An 18,159-nucleotide genomic window follows, 5' to 3' on the forward strand; every position below is an offset into this window, starting at 1 on the left:
AATAGCCATTAGTCAGGCTGACGTCATGCTGATGTCAGGCACGTTGTTTTCTTTTGTTTATATTTTGAAAAATAGTAAATATATACATTTGAAAACTATTTATTTTTAAGTCTATTCAGTAAACACTTAAATAATGTCCATGTTGTGTAAAAAAATATGATTAACTTTTAGAAAATGTTTGTACCATATAAAAAATGTATGTGATATTTCAAATTATTCACGCGTTTTCAAAAAAGTGTGTGTGCCATTTTTTAAAATTGTATACAGTGTGTGTGTAATTCAGACCAAATATTTTGTACCTTTGAAGAAAAAATGTGCATTACCTTTTAAAAAATCTGGTGTTTCGAAAATATGTTTGCAAAATTATAAAAAATGTTTATACAATATAAAATATCTTTTGCATAGTTTAAAACAATATTTTTATCCTTCAAAAAAATGTGTCAATCTATATTTGAAAATGTTTAACTTGTATTCAAAAAATGTTAAAAACCAACATGTTTTAGATTTATATAGAAATGTACAATGTGTATTAAAAAAATAGACATCAGAATATATATTTGAAAAATGTTAACCATTTATTTAAAAAAATATTATATATTTATACAAAATATTTCCGATGTGTAAAAACTTAAGAGATGTGTTAAGAAACCAAAGAAAAGCAACAAAAAAAACTAGTGAAAACCGAAGAAAGAAACATAAGGAAACAGAAAAAAGATGAAGATAAATAATAACTCAAAAACAGCAGAGAAAACCGAAAACCCCAATAAATAAGTCACACAGAAAAATAAACAAGACGGCTTTTACGGGGCCGGCCCTCTAGCCCCGGTACCAAAGGCGAGCCGGAAGTATGCCTTGCGTTAGGCGATACATAGTTCTAGCGAAGTTAGGCAGCCGACCTAGTTTAATATATATAAATTTTTTAAAATCGTAAATACATCATTTTATTTAAAACCTTGGTTATGTACTATTTGCTAATCGTAAATACATTATTTTATTTAAAATCGTAAATATATTTTGAAAAATAGTAAATATATACATTTGAAAACTATTTATTTTTAAGTCTATTCAGTAAACACTTAAATAATGTCCATGTTGTGTAAAAAAATATGATTAACTTTTAGAAAATGTTTGTACCATATAAAAAATGTATGTGATATTTCAAATTATTCACGCGTTTTCAAAAAAGTGTGTGTGCCATTTTTTAAAATTGTATACAGTGTGTGTGTAATTCAGACCAAATATTTTGTACCTTTGAAGAAAAAATGTGCATTACCTTTTAAAAAACCTGGTGTTTCGAAAATATGTTTGAAAAATTATAAAAAATGTTTATACAATATAAAATATCTTTTGCATAGTTTAAAACAATATTTTTGTCCTTCAAAAAAATGTGTCAATCTATATTTGAAAATGTTTAACTTGTATTCAAAAAATGTTAAAAACCAACATGTTTTAGATTTATATAGAAATGTACAATGTGTATTAAAAAAATAGACATCAGAATATATATTTGAAAAATGTTAACCATTTATTTAAAAAAATATTATATATTTATACAAAATATTTCCGATGTGTAAAAACTTAAGAGATGTGTTAAGAAACCAAAGAAAAGCAACAAAAAAACTAGTGAAAACCGAAGAAAGAAACATAAGGAAACAGAAAAAAGATGAAGATAAATAATAACTCAAAAACAGCAGAGAAAACCGAAAACCCCAATAAATAAGTCACACAGAAAAATAAACAAGACGGCTTTTACGGGGCCGGCCCTCTAGCCCCGGTACCAAAGGCGAGCCGGAAGTATGCCTTGCGTTAGGCGATACATAGTTCTAGCGAAGTTAGGCAGCCGACCTAGTTTAATATATATAAATTTTTTAAAATCGCAAATACATCATTTTATTTAAAACCTTGGTTATGTACTATTTGCTAGTCGTGGCTACCAGCTGCCTGTGTTCGCTCGAAAAATCGCAAGAAAGATGAAAAGGACTATCTACATGGGCCGCCCAGCCACGCAATATGGGCCAAAACAGCGCTCCAGTTCCCAATGAACAGCGAGCGGGCGCGACGGGGACCGGGACCTCCTATATGTCGGTTGCCTGGTGGGAATCGAACTGGCAATCAGCCGCAAGCACGCACACGCTGCTAGCCAGTCCGACCTGCTGACTTTAGTATAACATTTACAGCGCGGTCTTTAAAGAAGAGAACAGCAGCGGCAAAACTTAAAGAACAACTCGCAAAAGTTTTCCCAAAATGTGTTTTAGTGAGATCAAACACATGACCTCCGATGAGAGCACCATGTCACTAGCAGTGTAGTTCAAACATTTGTTGTGTAACATTACCAGCTCAACGATCTTTAAAAAAATCAAAATGTGATTTTCTTTTTACCAAAATTATTCCTTAAAAAACCAACATTTTTAGAAAAAAGAAAAAAATTATAAAGATACGAATATTCTTTGGGAAATCTCAAATATATTTTGCAACAAAGGAACAATATTTCACACAAGAACTTTCTTGAAACAACGAACAACTTTTTAAATAATATGCAAACATATTTATAAAAGGAACAATTTTGAAAAACACAAACATTTTATGAAATTCCCGAACATTTAAATTATGAAAATATGACATTTCTGAAATTGTGAACAAATTTTGAAAACGAGAATATTTGTTTAAATTTAAGAATGTTTTTCAAATTGTGCCTAAATTTTGAAAACAAGAACATTTTTTAAAATTTCAGAATGTTATTCGAAATTGTGCCTAAATTTTGAAAATGTGAACATTTTAAAAATTCCTGAACATTTTATGAAACATGATATTTATAAAATTGTGAACAAATTATGAAAAGAAAAACATTTTTTAAATGGATGAACGTTTTTTGAAACTATGGGCAAATTTCGAAAACAAGAACATTTTTGAAATTCCTGAACATTTTCTGATACACAGACATTTTTTGAAATTGAACAAATTTTGAAAAAGGAGCTATTTTTGAAATTTTGAACAATATTTGAACCTTTTGAACAAAAGAAACAGGGAAAAAGGAAAAAGGAAAGAATAAAAGAAACAGGAAAACAAAAATAAAAAAGAAACAGAAAAAAAAAGAAACCAAAAAAAGCTAATGGAAAATAGAGAAACCGCTTCAGGAACCTTCTAGAAGGTTCTCAAAACCGATAAAAACCGTTGGAACAACATTCCTAAAACCGGAACATGCAAGACTTACCTAGGCACATCCGCCAATGCTGCTGCCACCGGAACCAGCGGCAGCAACTAGTTGACGAGCGTTCCTTTGGGAGCCTCACAACGATTAGCGCCACTTGAAGCGCTCTCAGCCGTCCGCCACGTGTTGCGCTCTGGCGCTCCCTTCGGATTTTTTTTCGCACGTGTTTTCAGCTGTTTAAACAGGGTTTTTTTTGGGTTTTTTGGCGTTTTGGTTTTTCACCGGTCTTCCTTAGCTTTCAAAACAAAAAAACATCGAAAAAACAATTTGCGCAAAAAATGTGTTTTCTTTTTTTTCTTGCGAGAGGCACGGTTTTGCTTCGCGGGAGGCACGACCGTGCCTCTCAGAAATGGAAAATAAAAATGAGTTTTTGGTATATTTTTTTCTTTCGCTGGAGGCACGGTTTTGCTTCCGCGAGATGCACGGTTTTGCTTTCGCGGGAGGCACGACCGTGCCTCTCAGAAACAGACAAAAACGCATTTTCTGTTTTTTTTTCACGAGAGGCACAGTTGTGCTTTCGCGAGAAGCACGGCCATATCTCTCAGAAATGAAAAAAGAAATGCGTTTTCTGTTTTTTTTTTCTTCTACACGAGGCACGGTTCTGCTTCCGCTAGAGGCACGGTTGTGATTTCACGAGAGGCACGGCCATGCCTCTTTTGGAAAGGGAAATAATCATGCCTATATTTGAGGGTCAATTAATTTGCTACTGGGCCGAAGTCCATTAACTATGCAATCCAGCCCTCCTCTCTATCCCTTTATTTCTTCTATATTTTTTCTGTTTTTATGTCTTTTTGCTTCTTCTTTTCCTTTTGTTTTGTTATTTGGTTTTTATTTTTGTTCTATGGGTATTTTTGGGTGTTGGGTGAGTATAAATGTATACACATAAACACTATGCAATCAGTGCAAAAATTGCACTATATATGATTATTGTTTGCATACTACAAAAGTACATTTTTAGAGCAAAGTTATGTGCACGTTTTAAAAACAAACTTTTGTGTTATCTTTGTTCTTTAAAGGGTAATACTAATGCTACAAATTCTTTGTGCCTTGTTTTGAAGAAAAAAATAGTTATTATTTCATTTTCTTTCTTCTTCAAGGGATAAAACCAATGCCACTACTTCACGCCAGCTTAGGATTTGTTTTTTGGCGAAAATTCCACTATTATATGTTTGTTCTTCAATATTTTTGAAAACGCATTTTGTGAATATTGTGTGCAATTTTTTTCGTTAGTTGTTTAAATTTTTTATTTTATTTCTTTTAAAGGTAATATCAATGCCTCTAATTTATTCTTCCTTAGCAAATCTTTTATTATTATTTTTTAGTTATTAATTTAATTTATTTCTTCTAAAAGATTAATACCAATATCGCTAATTCATTCTTCCTTATAAAACCTCATTATTTTTATTTTTTATGTATTATTTCATCTTTATTTTTCTTAAAGACTAATACCAAAGCCACTAATTCATCCTTTCAAGAAAAAATTGGACTTTTGATTGTTTTTATTTTATTTTATTTCTTTCTTCTTTAGTGATAATACCAATGCCACAATTCATTTCTTCTTAGGAAAATTCTTTTTGTGCAAATTCAACTATTATATTTTTATTCTTGCATATTATAAAAACATGCAATTTTAGTGTGAATTGTTTGCAAATTAGCTCCTTATTTGTTTTATTATTTTTCATTTTCTTCCTTCTTAAAGGGTAAACCAATGACACTAATACATTTTTCTTAGAAAACTTCATTATTTGGATTTTGTTTAAGTTTTTATTTCATCTTAGGGAAATTCAATTTTCTTTCTTCTTTAAGGGTACTATCAATGCCACTAATTCATTCCTTCTTAGGAAATTACTTTTTTTGTGAAACTTCACTATTATATGCTTACTCTTACATATTATAAAAATAGCGCAACTTCTTTGCAAACCATGTGCAAGTTGTGTCTTTTTTTTTTGCTATTCTTTTTCCTTAAAGGGTATTACCGATGCCACTTATTCATTCTTCCTTAGAGAAATTCATTATTTTGATTTTATTTTAGTTTTTTCATTTCTTTCTTAAAAGGTAATACTAATGGTACAAATTCATTCCTTCTTAGGAAGCTTATTTTTTGAGAAAATGCCACAATTATATGTGTATTCTTTCATATTATAAAAAATCGCAGTTTCTGCGTAATTGTGTGTAAATCTTATTATTATCTTCTTTCTTCTTAAAGGGTAATTCCATTTCTAGTAATTTACTATTTCTTAAAAAACTTTATTATTTTGATTTGGAGAAGTAGAGACGCCAAGACTTATGGAATCACGCTCTTCAAGGATATATAATGCTTGTATAAATGTATGCTCCAAAGACTCGATACAATTTTACATTCATCCCAGTTCATGTTCTTCCTTTCTACACTGTTCCCTTAGAGAATTACCGATAGGTGCATAGGGCACCTAAAGGTCGTCAAAGTTAATTTTACAACACCCAAAACTGTTCCAAAGAACTCCAACTTCAATAGATGCCCTAAAAACAAATTATTTTTGGAAAGCATATTGCATAGATCAATTCAAACAAACATCCGAACATTACATAGATTTAAACCTTAAACACAAAATTTCATCATACTACTTGATCAAACATAAAAGATCACTACTACTCTATACTTGTCTTAGGGCATCTCCAAGGCGGACCTGCAAAACGCTCGCACCTGTCCGGACTGGCGAAGCCATCCAACGCGGGCCTGTATAGGTCCGCGAGACGGTTCGGACGCGTTTTCTTCCGCAAACTGGAGACAAAAGTGGGGGGTGCGGGAGTCCGGATAGCAGACACGTAGGACTCCAACAACCCCGGCCCACCCAAAACCCTTCTCGGTCCTCGCGCCTCCATCCTTCCCATTTTCTCTTCTTCCTTCTTTCTCTCTTGCCTTAGCCGCCGCTCCACCACCCCGACCGCCACGCCGCACCCCTGCGGGAACTCTACGTGTCCGTCACCTCCAGCGCTCCAGAAGGACTCCACCCTGCTTCTCCTCCATTGCCGCTCAAACCCTGTCCTCCGACCGCCCCGCCAGGTACCGTCCGCTGTTGATATACTCACCATGGCTGACAACGGTTCGATGGATTGTCGGAGCTAAAAAAGTCTTCCTTTCTTCTCTCTAGCAATGGATTCTGATTTGGAGTAAATATACGGGCAGTATGTTGAGTCGTCTGACGGCTCGTCGTACGAGGAGGAGTACTACAATGAGACGGCGATGATGTATGCAGTCCTTGAAGATGCGGAGCGTGCGGAGTAATGTGTTCTCAATTTCAAGGGCTCGATCAAGGGTCATCGAGTGCTCAACCCGCAACAGGGCACATGGCATTTGACACTGATGGTTGAATACTTTGCCCCCGATGCACTCTTCGCTGGCCATCTACGCTAGCGTTTTCGGATGCGCAAGACTGTCTTCGATCGTTTGTTCCATGGCGTCCTATCCTATGATGACTACTTCATCCTGAAGAAAGACGTTGTGGGGACGATTGGGTTCTCTGGTTACCATAAGTGCACGGCCACACTCCGGATGCTTGCACATGGCATGGCCGCTGATTCATGGGACGAGTACCTACGTATGTCTGAGAGAACATTCGGAGATGCCATGGTCAGTTTTGCAACTGTAGTGGTCGGGGTGTTTAGACCACGGTACCTGAGAGAACCAACTGTGGCAGACACGGAGAGGCTGTTGGCAATCTCAGAAGCAAGAGGGTGGCCAGGTTTGCTTGGGTCTCTTGACTGCATGCATTGGAAATGGGAGAACTGCCCGAAGGCTTTACAAGGGCAATATCGGGGTCATGTTAAGAAGCCCACCATAATTCTTGAAGCAGTTGCACCACAAGATCTTTGGATTTGGCACGCTTTCTTTGGCATGCCCGGGTCTCACAGCGGCATCAATGTGCTGCAGCGATCACCATTGTTTGCAAGGCTGACTAAAGGAAAAGCTCATCCTTACCAAACTGTCAATGGACATGAGTACAACATGAGCTACTATCTGGTTGACGGTATCTATCCTCCGTGGGCTACCTTTGTCAGCACCATCCCTAACCCAGTTGGCTAGAAAAAGGCTCACTTTGCCAAAAAACAAGAAGTAGCTAAAAAGGATGTCTAAGGGGCATTTGGAGTTTTGTGGGCCCGTTTTGTAGTTGTTCGTGGACCTGCTAAACAATGGCATCTGGATACTTTGTGGGAGGTGATGAAATGTTGTGTGATCATGCACCACATAATCGTCGAGGATGAGGGTGACGATGCTGCCGCAGCTCTAGAATTTGAGAACATGGGTGATCCTATCCAACTTCTAGACCAGAATCGGGCCACATTTGAAGAGTTTATTCGAATGCATCAACAAATTCAGCATCGACCAACTCACAAGCGACTGAAGGAAGATCTGATTGAGCATCAGTGAGCGGTGAACAGGGAAAATAATGTTGGGATGTAATATTTGAATATTTTTAAATTTGAACTACTGCTGCATGTGGCTATTTGAACGTCCGTACACTTTGTATGCGGCTATTTGTTCATGCGGACTTAAAAATATAATGAGAAATGCCGGATGTATGCGGCCATGGTTGGATGGCGGCCTCCCGCATCCATGTCCATGGACTGGCCCCCTGTTCGCAGACGGGTGCGTGAGGAAATTTACGGGTTACCGTTGGAGATGCCCTTACACATAGTTGATGTTGACTGAGTTCCAATACACAAGGGTCTCCTCTTGATCGAAGGTGAACCCCTCCGACGACGACAACTAGAACGTCAATGAAAGGTTAATCACCCTCGATGTCCATCGACCGGCCAAACCGCCATGATGTCCGCCATCTTGAACGTGAAAAGCCACCCTCCGTCTAGGTGAATAAGTCATCTTAGGTTGTGCACCGTGACCAAGGAGGAGGAGAAAACGAGAGAACTTAATGTTTATTTGCTAATTAATAGTATTGCATGCAATGAACTAACCACTGCATGTCGTGTTTGGTAATCTCAAGTCATTAAAGGTATGCACACCCCACATCTCTTATTGGTTGATATGTCAAGAAACAAGAAACGAGGTAGAAGTTAATGCACCACACCTAAGTGTTTTGGGATTATTTGATTTTCGTAAGATGACTTACAACCTAGACGGAGGGAGTAGCACGGTTTTCGCACTGGAAATAGGCGCTGAAGTGGTCGTAGGCACACGCATGCACCCCTTGAATGCGGCGGCGGCGTGCTGATTCAGCTGATTTGGTGGCAAGGACGGCGTGGCAGTGGTGCGGCTGACGCACAGAGGTGGGATGCGGCTGCAACTTTGTTTTACTCCAGCCACACAGGTGTTGCATATTAGCAACACTTGGTGCCCCATTTTGATGGTGTTGCAAATTTGATGTTTTTTTACATATAGGACACCTATTGGAGCACTATTTTGACCCCAAAAGTGGTCATGCCTTATTATGCAAAATCTATTGGATATGCCCTTAAGTTGGCCATAAGAATTTCTTACCTCGTATGCTAAAGTAAACTAAAAATGCTACTATCTATAAGAACTTGTTTACTTTTGGTTATAAGATGGTGCGTGCATATTAAAAATTATTTTCCACTCCCCACTAATCTAGTCTACCTCACACAAATTCACTTATAGAAAAAATTCCCCATATTAGAAGGGCGAAGGCTTCCCCAAATCTGTCTTTGATTCAAAGATTTTCTTATGGGTTTCGAAGGATAAAAAATCTTAAGGAAACTCTCAAGTTGGGATATTTGATTTGTGGGATTCAACACTATAAGAATTTTGGGGGAATAGTTAATCTTGTCGGGGTCATATCAAGTCTTAGCCATCATCTACATGGCAAATTGTTAAAGCCAAACCATTTCAACAAAGTCCAAGAAACTAAGTCAAGTCAACAAGGAAAAGATATACGAGAGATGAAAAAACAAAGTCAGGGAAGATATACTTTGAAAACTAATCAAATAGTTTGGTCTCACAGAAAGATACCATTGCAAAGAAAAGATTATATAAGGCGTTTTGGCACATGGGAGCACGCGCTACTTTTTAAAATGTGTTTTAAACATATTTTGAAATGTCAAAAAATTCGAAACAAAAACTTGGCGCGTACATCTCGATATTGTACATGCTCACAAAGTCGTTTAGCAAAAACCGACAACTTATGTGTCGCGTGTGAAAAAGACAAAATTCGGTGTTAAAAATGTTTTTCACAAGACAACGTTTCGTCTTTTTTGCACAAACCATAAAAAATGTCGGTTTTCTCCGAAACTTGACGTTCACACATATAATGTTGAGATGTATGCGACAAATTTTTGTTTGAAATTTTTTCACACTTTAAAATATTTTTTCGCGTGCAGGAGCGTGCGCTCCCGGGAGCACCAACGGATTTCCGATATATGGTTAGTTTTTCAGAATAGTGTTTTAACAGAGATAATCTCTTCAAAAGAAACTGGAAAGGCGAAGATACAAAATGCAATTTTTCTGAATAGGAAGAAACGGTGGAGCATCTTCTATGAAGTTTTTAGTAGCAAAATTTCTTTGGGACGTTACGAAAAGCGTGACTAATATTTGTAACATTCTCAGCAAAGTGTGACTGATGGCAACGTGAATACAGGCGGAGAAGACGCTACGTACGAGTGTGTGACTCTGTGTGGGGGATAAAAAATGAACTTGTACGCAAACGTTTTCTCTAGTTTTCGCTCGACAGGAACGAGCTTTTTTGTTTTTTTTTTCTGCGATCGGGGGCCCCATAATTTTGGGGGCCCTGTGCGGTTGCATCGTTCGCACATGCTTCTCGACGGGCCTGGATGCATAGATGACAGACGCTTGACTGGTGGGTTTGCAATATTCTTTGGATCCAACTTAATATCATGTTGTGAAAAGAAGCAGGGTGCCATATCCAGGTCAAGTACAGAAGCTGAGTACAAGGCACTTGCAAATGCTACGGCAGAAATTGTTTGGGTGCAATCAATGTTGAGGGAACTTGGTGTGAAGAGCACCAAAGCTCCATGCATATGGTGTGATAACCATGGTGCTACCTATCTATCTGCTAATCCTATATATGTTTCATGCAAGAACAAAGCATATTAAAATAGATTTCCACTTTGTCAGAGAAAGAGTTGCAAATCGGCAGTTGGAAATTCGTTTTGTGCATTCAAGAGATCAGGTTGCAAATGGCTTCACAAAATCATTAACTACAAGAACTTTTGAAGAAATCAAGCGTAATCTCAACTTGACAAAGTTGTGATTAAGGGAGGGTGTTAAGCAACACACCCACACATGGTCGTGACAGGTTGATTACTTGGACTCCAAGGGCAGCCGAACATAGGCCCTGTTTGGTTCAGCTTTTATCGACAGATTCCGCTACCGCGCAGCAGAATCTGAACCAAAGGGAGAACCCAGCAGAATCCGATTCTACAAATCCGCTGCCAAAATCTGAACCAAAAGCGGAAGCAGCCCAGGACGTGTTTTTCAAAATCTGATTCCGCTGCGGGCCAAAATCTGAAAAAGTTGTATCAGCTGGTTTGCCAAATGACCTACATCTTTTTTACATCAGATTTTCCACAGTTGTTTTTCCACAGCAGATTTTTCACAGCCGCTTTTAGAAATCCACAGCCGAACCAAACAGGGCACTAGATAGTTTAGGTTGTTAGTATATGATCTCTCTCTCGTTATCCCTTGGTACACAAGTTGTAATCCTAACTATGTACGCGATTTGTGGAGTTGCGCCTCAGTATATTAACACGAAGCCGTCTACCAGAACAGGTACGACGTTCATGCTGGTTTTCACAGTGTTTGCCCTGTCGTTATCTGCACAGACTAGTGTTTCTTTCAACTTGTTACATAAAGAATGCTCCAGCTTGTTTATCTATTTCAGAGATTAGCGAACTGGTTTGGATCCAAATAGGTCATGAGCATGAGATTAATCTTGTTTGCGTAGACTAATGATTATGAAGTCGAGTACTCCACACTTACATGTAATATCAGTACATAATTTTGAGAATCATGTAATATTCATATTCTTGAGTGCTGGTATGGCAGTGACCTAGATGTGGATATGAATTCAGAATGACACTGATCTTACTTTAGACTTGGGACTTGGGGTCATAGTATTGGCCAAAAGGGTTTGCAACCCTCATTTGCGGCACGAATAAGAATGTCCTAAACTAACTTGTGTTTGATGTTGTTTGATGCTATTTTTGTCGAGTAAGTCTCGCTCCGGAGTTCATTGCATTGTTTGGAACCTTACTTTTTCTTCTTCATTATGTAAGCATGCTTTGAGATTTGAGACATGCCTAGTAATGAAGAAAACTTTAGGAACAATCTGTACTCAAATTTGAGATTGCAGTTTGACAGAAAAAAATATGTATTTTTCATTTGACCACACATGCATAAATTAGTTGAAGACTTGCTGGAAATAAGATGTCTCAATCGTGTCTCTATATTCTCTCAAGAAATAATAATCATAAAAAGAAGTAAATATCTGCTTAACTCAACAAGTTTCGAAGTGCGCAAGATTCATCTACTGGAAATCCATGATGAAAAAGTAAATATCTGCTTAACTCAACAAGTTTCTGGGCCCTCCAATTTATTAGGAGGGGCTTATAACCTTCTGTGGTGTTAATTCATCCACTGGAAATCCATGATGAAAAAGTAAACATCTGCTTACCTCAACCAAGTTTCTCCCTTCCAATTGTGGAGGGGCTTATGACCTTTTGTGGTGTTAACCATCTCCTACAGTTGTATCTGTTTTTCATCTTGAAACACTAGTACAATTATGTTGCAAGGAACTCATAGACACGAAAAAATCTCCAAATTATCCCCCTCCCCCTCCACAGTTTGAGATTGATAAAACAACCATTACGTAAGACCTTTGGTTGTCTGTTCGGTCGCTAAACTAGAAATCCAATTGATTTTTATCTGATGTTAAACGGTTCTGGAGGCAGAATTGTGCGCATGCATGGAAGGGCTATCCTCAGCAATTCAGAGATCAGACCTGCCTATATCCATTGAGATGGATTCTACCACGGCAGTGTCTTTAATTTCAAGTGGAGAGCTTGATAGCTAAGTGTATGCATCGGTGGTGAAGGTATTTGTATTACTCATGTCTCTCGCACACAACATAAGGCTAGTGATAGCTTAGCTTCTTTTGGTAGGGTTCATGGTAGGATCATGACTTGGATTGCCTCAGGTCCGAACGAGGTTTTGGAGGTAGTGCGTGATGATTGTAAAGATTTCTCCCGCAGAAAAAAAAAACAGAATGTTAACGGCTCTGAAGAACGTCCTTGTTATTATCTTTAGAAGTTTAATTAATCTTGAGTAATCCACACTGGAATGTAATATTAACATCCATTTTTGAGAATCATGTAATGTAAGTATTCTTGGGTGTGGGCATAGCAGTGATCTGGATGTGGATGTGATGCGGAAGTGTTACTTAAGAGTCTGCCTCGATCTCTTTTGTTTTCTGCTATCTTTTGTCTATAAGACTATGCTCTGGAAAGAGTTCATTGCATTGCTTGGTGGCTTATATTTTCTTCTGAACTGTGTATGTAAGAAGCTCTGAGATTGGAGCAATATATGCATGCCTCGTAATAATGAAGAAAACTTTGCATAGGAACAATCTTTACTCAAACTTGAGATTGCAGTTTGACAGAGAAAATATGTGTTTCGCATTTGGCCACACATCACATGCATACATTAGTTGCAGAGTTGCAGTAACTAAGGTGTCTCAGTCTCTCAAATCATGTTTCTATTTTCTCTCAAGATATTACATACACCCACACACATGTATGATAATCATAAAAAGAATTCGAAGTTCAGAAGTGTAGTTTTCGCAGAATGTCCCCCGCCCAGCACAACCTTATCACGGCCAGTCACGAGCTACCTTCTCACGCGCCGCTAAATCTCCAGCCCCTGCGCCGCACTGTTGACCATGTCTATGCCAGCCTCGAGGCGGGCATGCACGCGCTCATCCTCGCGCAGCTCCGGCGTAAAGGCGCGCCCCCACCCGTTGCACCACTCGACGGCCTCTCTGGTGGCGGGTTTCGCGGCCAGCAGCCAGTGACGGAGCGCGTGCCGCCACCTGCCGAAGAACTCGGCCTCCAGGAGCCGCGCCATGTCCTCCGCCCGCACGAGCGGCGCCCACTTCATGATCACCTCCAAGAACGCGTCGTCATTCTGCTTCGGCGGCGTGATCCGGAGGCTCCGCAGGCGCTGTTCCAGGTGCCGCACGACGCCGATCCCGTCGACGAACTCCTCCCAGCTCGCCCGGCCGAACAGGGCCTTCCAGGGCGCCACCAGGTTAAGGTTGGACTTGGAGAGCAAGGCGTGGCCGGCGTCGTCCCATTCCCGCAGCGCCCTCTCAAGCTTGTGTCTCACGGTGACGCATAGGCTCTCCAGCAGTGGACCGGCGAGCGGCATCCACTGGCGAAGCAGGAGGTGACAGCAGTCGGCCCGCCAGGCATCCCGCGGGTCCCATGACTCCACTTCGGCGGTCAGCTCCGGCATGACGACCTCTACGAGGATGCGCTGCACGGCGGAAGGAGGCAGTGTGTCCTTCCATTGCGCCAGGAAGCGGCGCACCCGCTCGGAGTCCGTGGTCTTCCACTCCAAGGCCTGGACAGCCGGAACCACCGTGTCTTTGACGAGCTCCACGTACGGCGACATGGCCGACCCGTCGTCCAGTGTGTTCCTTAGGACGACGAACACGTCCAGCCACATGGCTGGGTCCCAAAGAGGCTGCCACCTTTGGAGCACCGGGCCAATGAGCCACGCCACGAGCATGCCCGCCGTGTTCGCGAGGCAGTACGTCTGTAGCGATCACCGTTGTTTGCAAGGCTGACTGAAGGAAAAGCTCATCCTTACCAAACTGTCAATGGACATGAGTACAACATGAGCTACTATCTGGTTTACGGTATCTATCCTCCGTGGGATACCTTTGTCAGCACCATCCCTAACCCAGTTGGCTAGAAAAAGGCTCACTTTGCCGAAAAACAAGAAGTATCTAAAAAGGATGTCTAAGGGGCATTTGGAGTTTTGCGGGCCCGTTTTGTAGTTGTTCGTGGACCTGCTAAACAATGGGATCTGGATACTTTGTGGGAGGTGATGAAATGTTGTGTGATCATGCACAACATAATCGTCGAGGATGAGGGTGACGATGCTGCCGCAACTCTAGAATTTGAGAACATGGGTGATCCTATCCAACTTCCAGACCAGAATCGGGCCACATTTGAAGAGTTTATTCAAATTCATCAACAAATTCAGCATCGACCAACTCACAAGCGGCTGAGGGAAGATCTGATTGAGCGTCAGTGAGCGGTGAACAGGGAAAATAATGTTGGGATGTAATATTTGAATATTTTTAAATTTGAACTACTGCTGCATGTGGCTATTTGAACATCCGTACACTTTGTATGCGGCTATTTGTTCATGCGGACTTAAAAATATAATGAGAAATGCCGGATGTATGCGGCCATGGTTGGATGGCGGCCTCCCGCATCCATGTCCATGGACTGGCCCCCTGTTCGCAGACGGGTGCGTGAGGAAATTTACGAGTTGCCGTTGGAGATGCCCTTACACATATATAGTTGATGTTGACTGAGTTCCAATACACGAGGGTCTCCTCTTGATCGAAGGTGAACTCCTCCGACGACGACAACTAGAACGTCAATGAAAGGTTAATCACCCTCGATGTCCATCGACCGGCCAAACCGCCATGATGTCCGTCATCTTGAACATGAAGAGCCACCTTCCGTCTAGGTGAATAAGTCATCTTAGGTTGTGCACCGTGACCAAGGAGGAGGAGAAAACGAGAGAACTTAATGTTTATTTGCGAATTAATAGTATTGCATGCAATGAACTAACCACTGCATGACGTCGTGTTTGGTAGTCTCAAGTCATTAAAGGTATGCACACCCCACATCTCTTATTGGTTGATATGTCAAGAAACAAGAAACGAGGTAGAAGTTAATGCACCGCACCTAAGTGTTTTGGGATTATTTGATTTTCATAAGATGACTTACAACCTAGACGGAGGGAGTAGCATGGTTTTCGCACTGGAAATAGGCACTGAAGTGGTTGTAGGCACACGCATGCACCCCTTGAATGCGGCGGCGGCGTGCTGATTCAGCTGATTTGGTGGCAAGGACGGCATGGCAGTGGTGCGGCTGACGCACAGAGGTGGGATGCGGCTGCAAATTTGTTTTACTCCAGCCACACAGGTATTGCATATTAGCAACACTTGGTGCCCCATTTTGATGGTGTTGCAAATTTGAAGTTTTTTTTACATATAGGACACCTATTGGAGCACTATTTTGACCCAAAAAGTGGTCATGCCTTATTATGCAAAATCTATTGGATATGCCCTTAAGTTGGCCATAAGAATATCTTACCTCGTATGCTAAAGTAAACTAAAAATGCTACTATCTATAAGAACTTGTTTACTTTTGGTTATAAGATGGTGCCCGCATATTAAAAATTATTTTCCACTCCCCACTAATCTAGTCTACCTCACACAAATTCACTTATAGAAAAAATTCCCCATATTAGAAGGGCGAAGGCTTCCCCAAATCTGTCTTTGATTCAAAGATTTCTTATGGGTTTCGAAGGATAAAAAATCTTAAGGAAACTCTCAAGTTGGGATAGTTGATTTGTGGGATTCAACACTATAAGAATTTTGGGGGAATAGTTAATCTTGTCGGGGTCATATCAAGTCTTAGCCATCATCTACATGGCAAATTGCTAAAGCCAAACCATTTCAACAAAGTCCAAGAAACTAAGTCAAGTCAACAAGGAAAAGATATACGAGAGATGAAAAAACAAAGTCAGGGAAGATATACTTTGAAAACTAATCAAATAGTTTGGTCTCACAGAAAGATGTGGTTTACTAAAATACCATTGCAAAGAAAAGATTATATATGGCGTTTTGGCACATGGGAGCACGCGCTACTTTTTAAAATGTGTTTTAAACATATTTTGAAATGTCAAAAAATTCGAAACAAAAACTTGGCGCGTACATCTCGATATTGTACATGCTCACAAAGTCGTTTAGCAAAAACCGACAACTTATGTGTCGCGTGTGAAAAAGACAAAATTCGGTGTTAAAAAATGTTTTTCACAAGACAACGTTTCGTCTTTTTTGCACAAACCATAAAAAATGTCGGTTTTCTCCGAAACTTGACGTTCACACATATAATGTTGAGATGTATGCGACAAATTTTTGTTTGAAATTTTTTCACACTTTAAAATATTTTTTCGCGTGCAGGAGCGTGCGCTCCCGGGAGCACCAACGGATTTCCGATATATGGTTAGTTTTTCAGAATAGTGTTTTAACAGAGATAATCTCTTCAAAAGAAACTGGAAAGGCGAAGATACAAAATGCAATTTTTCTGAATAGGAAGAAACGGTGGAGCATCTTCTATGAAGTTTTTAGTAGCAAAATTTCTTTGGGACGTTACGAAAAGCGTGACTGATATTTGTAACATTCTCAGCAAAGTAGAGGACTTCAGTGGGTGGGTAGAGAGTTTTCCAAAGAATCAGAGACAAATGGTATATGGGTGTGGCGGCAGTTATCTAGTCTTGGTGGAAAGCCACGAATGATGCTACTTTTAATCATGTTTATAGGCATGATCCTAGTACTCTTTTTTTTCGAATAGCTTATTGGATATCCAATTGGTCCAAGGTGCAGAAAAACGAAGAATAGTTGATACTTCGAGCCGTAGCGGTGCTGCTAATTAAAATTACCACATGTTTCTGTTATAAAAAGAAGAGGATGGGATCACGCGAAGGATAGGAATTGGCTAGAATCTTCGATGGGGTATCTTTGGAGTAGAAGCTATGTTATTGACGTTGTCCATGTAAGTTGTCTTCAGGAACTTAGCGGCTGGGAGATGTGATCATCTGTTGAAAGTTGCCCAGGATGGAGCATGTTTGCATTTCATTTGTAGAAAAAGTTATGATCTTTGTTTTCTCTTGCTTTACTTACTACTAGGGACTCATGCTTGATGACCCGGGGTATAGAGTTTGGCACATGCATCGCCGTAGGTGATATGTCTCCAACATATTTATACTTTTTATTGTTCCATGCTATTATAGTATCAATCTTGGATATTTTATATGCAATTTTATATCATTTTTGGGACTAACTTATTAACCCAATGCCAAGTGTCAGTTGTTGTTTTCTGCCTGTTAATGGTTTTCCAGGAAATCGGTACCAAACGAAGTCCAAATGTCATGAAATGTTTTGACTTTTTTTCCTAGACAAGAGAGACACTGGAAGCTTCGGAAGGAGCCCAGAAGGCAAACGAGTAAACGGCAAGGCACTAGGGCCCGCCCAGGGGGCGCGCCCTAGTACCTTGTGGGCCCCTCGTGGCTCCGTCTGACCTAATTCCACCTCTATAAATTCTCTAAAATCGGGAAACCAACAGAGAGCCACCTAAAATACTTTTTCCGCCGCAAGTTTATGTTCTTCCGCGATCCCATCTGAGGCCTTTTTGGCACTCTGCCAGAGGGGAATCGATCACGGAGTGCTTCTACATCAACCTTGTTGTCCTTCCGATGTTGTGTGAGTAGTTTACCATAGACCTACAGGTTCATAGGTAGTAACTAGATGGCTTCTTCTCTCTCTTTGATCTTCAATACAATGTTTTCCTCGATGTTCTTGGAGTTCTATCTGATGTAATCTTCTTTTTCGGTGTGTTTGTTGGGATCCGATGAATTGTGGGTTTATGATCAAATTATTCATGATAAATATTTGAGTCTTTTCTGAATTCTTATAAACATGGTTATTATAAATTTGTATTTCTCTCTGATCTATCCGTTTGGTTTGGCCGACTATATTGATTTATGTTGCAATGGGAGAGGTGCTTTGTAATGGGCCAATCTTGCGGTGATCTATATCCCAGTGATAGAAGGGGACAAGACACGTATTTTTATTGCCATTAAGGGGAAAACGACGGGGTTCATTCATATTGGTTGG

At 39.8% G+C, this 18,159-nt stretch overlaps 2 protein-coding genes across 2 annotated transcripts; one reads left to right on the plus strand and one right to left on the minus strand.

Annotated features, from left to right (window-relative positions):
• Positions 1 to 6,611: 6,611 nt before the first annotated feature.
• Positions 6,612 to 7,616, plus strand: LOC123497225 (uncharacterized). The gene is made up of 2 exons (XM_045233561.2): positions 6,612 to 7,215; positions 7,357 to 7,616. Exons 1-2 carry the CDS (start codon positions 6,612 to 6,614, stop codon positions 7,614 to 7,616), a joined length of 864 nt encoding a protein of 287 aa, XP_045089496.2.
• A 5,466-nt stretch (positions 7,617 to 13,082) lies between these two features.
• Positions 13,083 to 13,967, minus strand: LOC141041151 (septin and tuftelin-interacting protein 1 homolog 1-like). Its single transcript, XM_073507265.1, has one exon. It carries the CDS (start codon positions 13,965 to 13,967, stop codon positions 13,083 to 13,085), a length of 885 nt encoding a protein of 294 aa, XP_073363366.1.
• Between the last annotated feature and the right edge of the window lie 4,192 nt (positions 13,968 to 18,159).

The sequence above is a fragment of the Aegilops tauschii genome, chromosome 2 (genome assembly GCF_002575655.3).
Source record: "Aegilops tauschii subsp. strangulata cultivar AL8/78 chromosome 2, Aet v6.0, whole genome shotgun sequence".
In the NCBI taxonomy this organism is placed as follows: Eukaryota; Viridiplantae; Streptophyta; class Magnoliopsida; order Poales; family Poaceae; genus Aegilops; species Aegilops tauschii.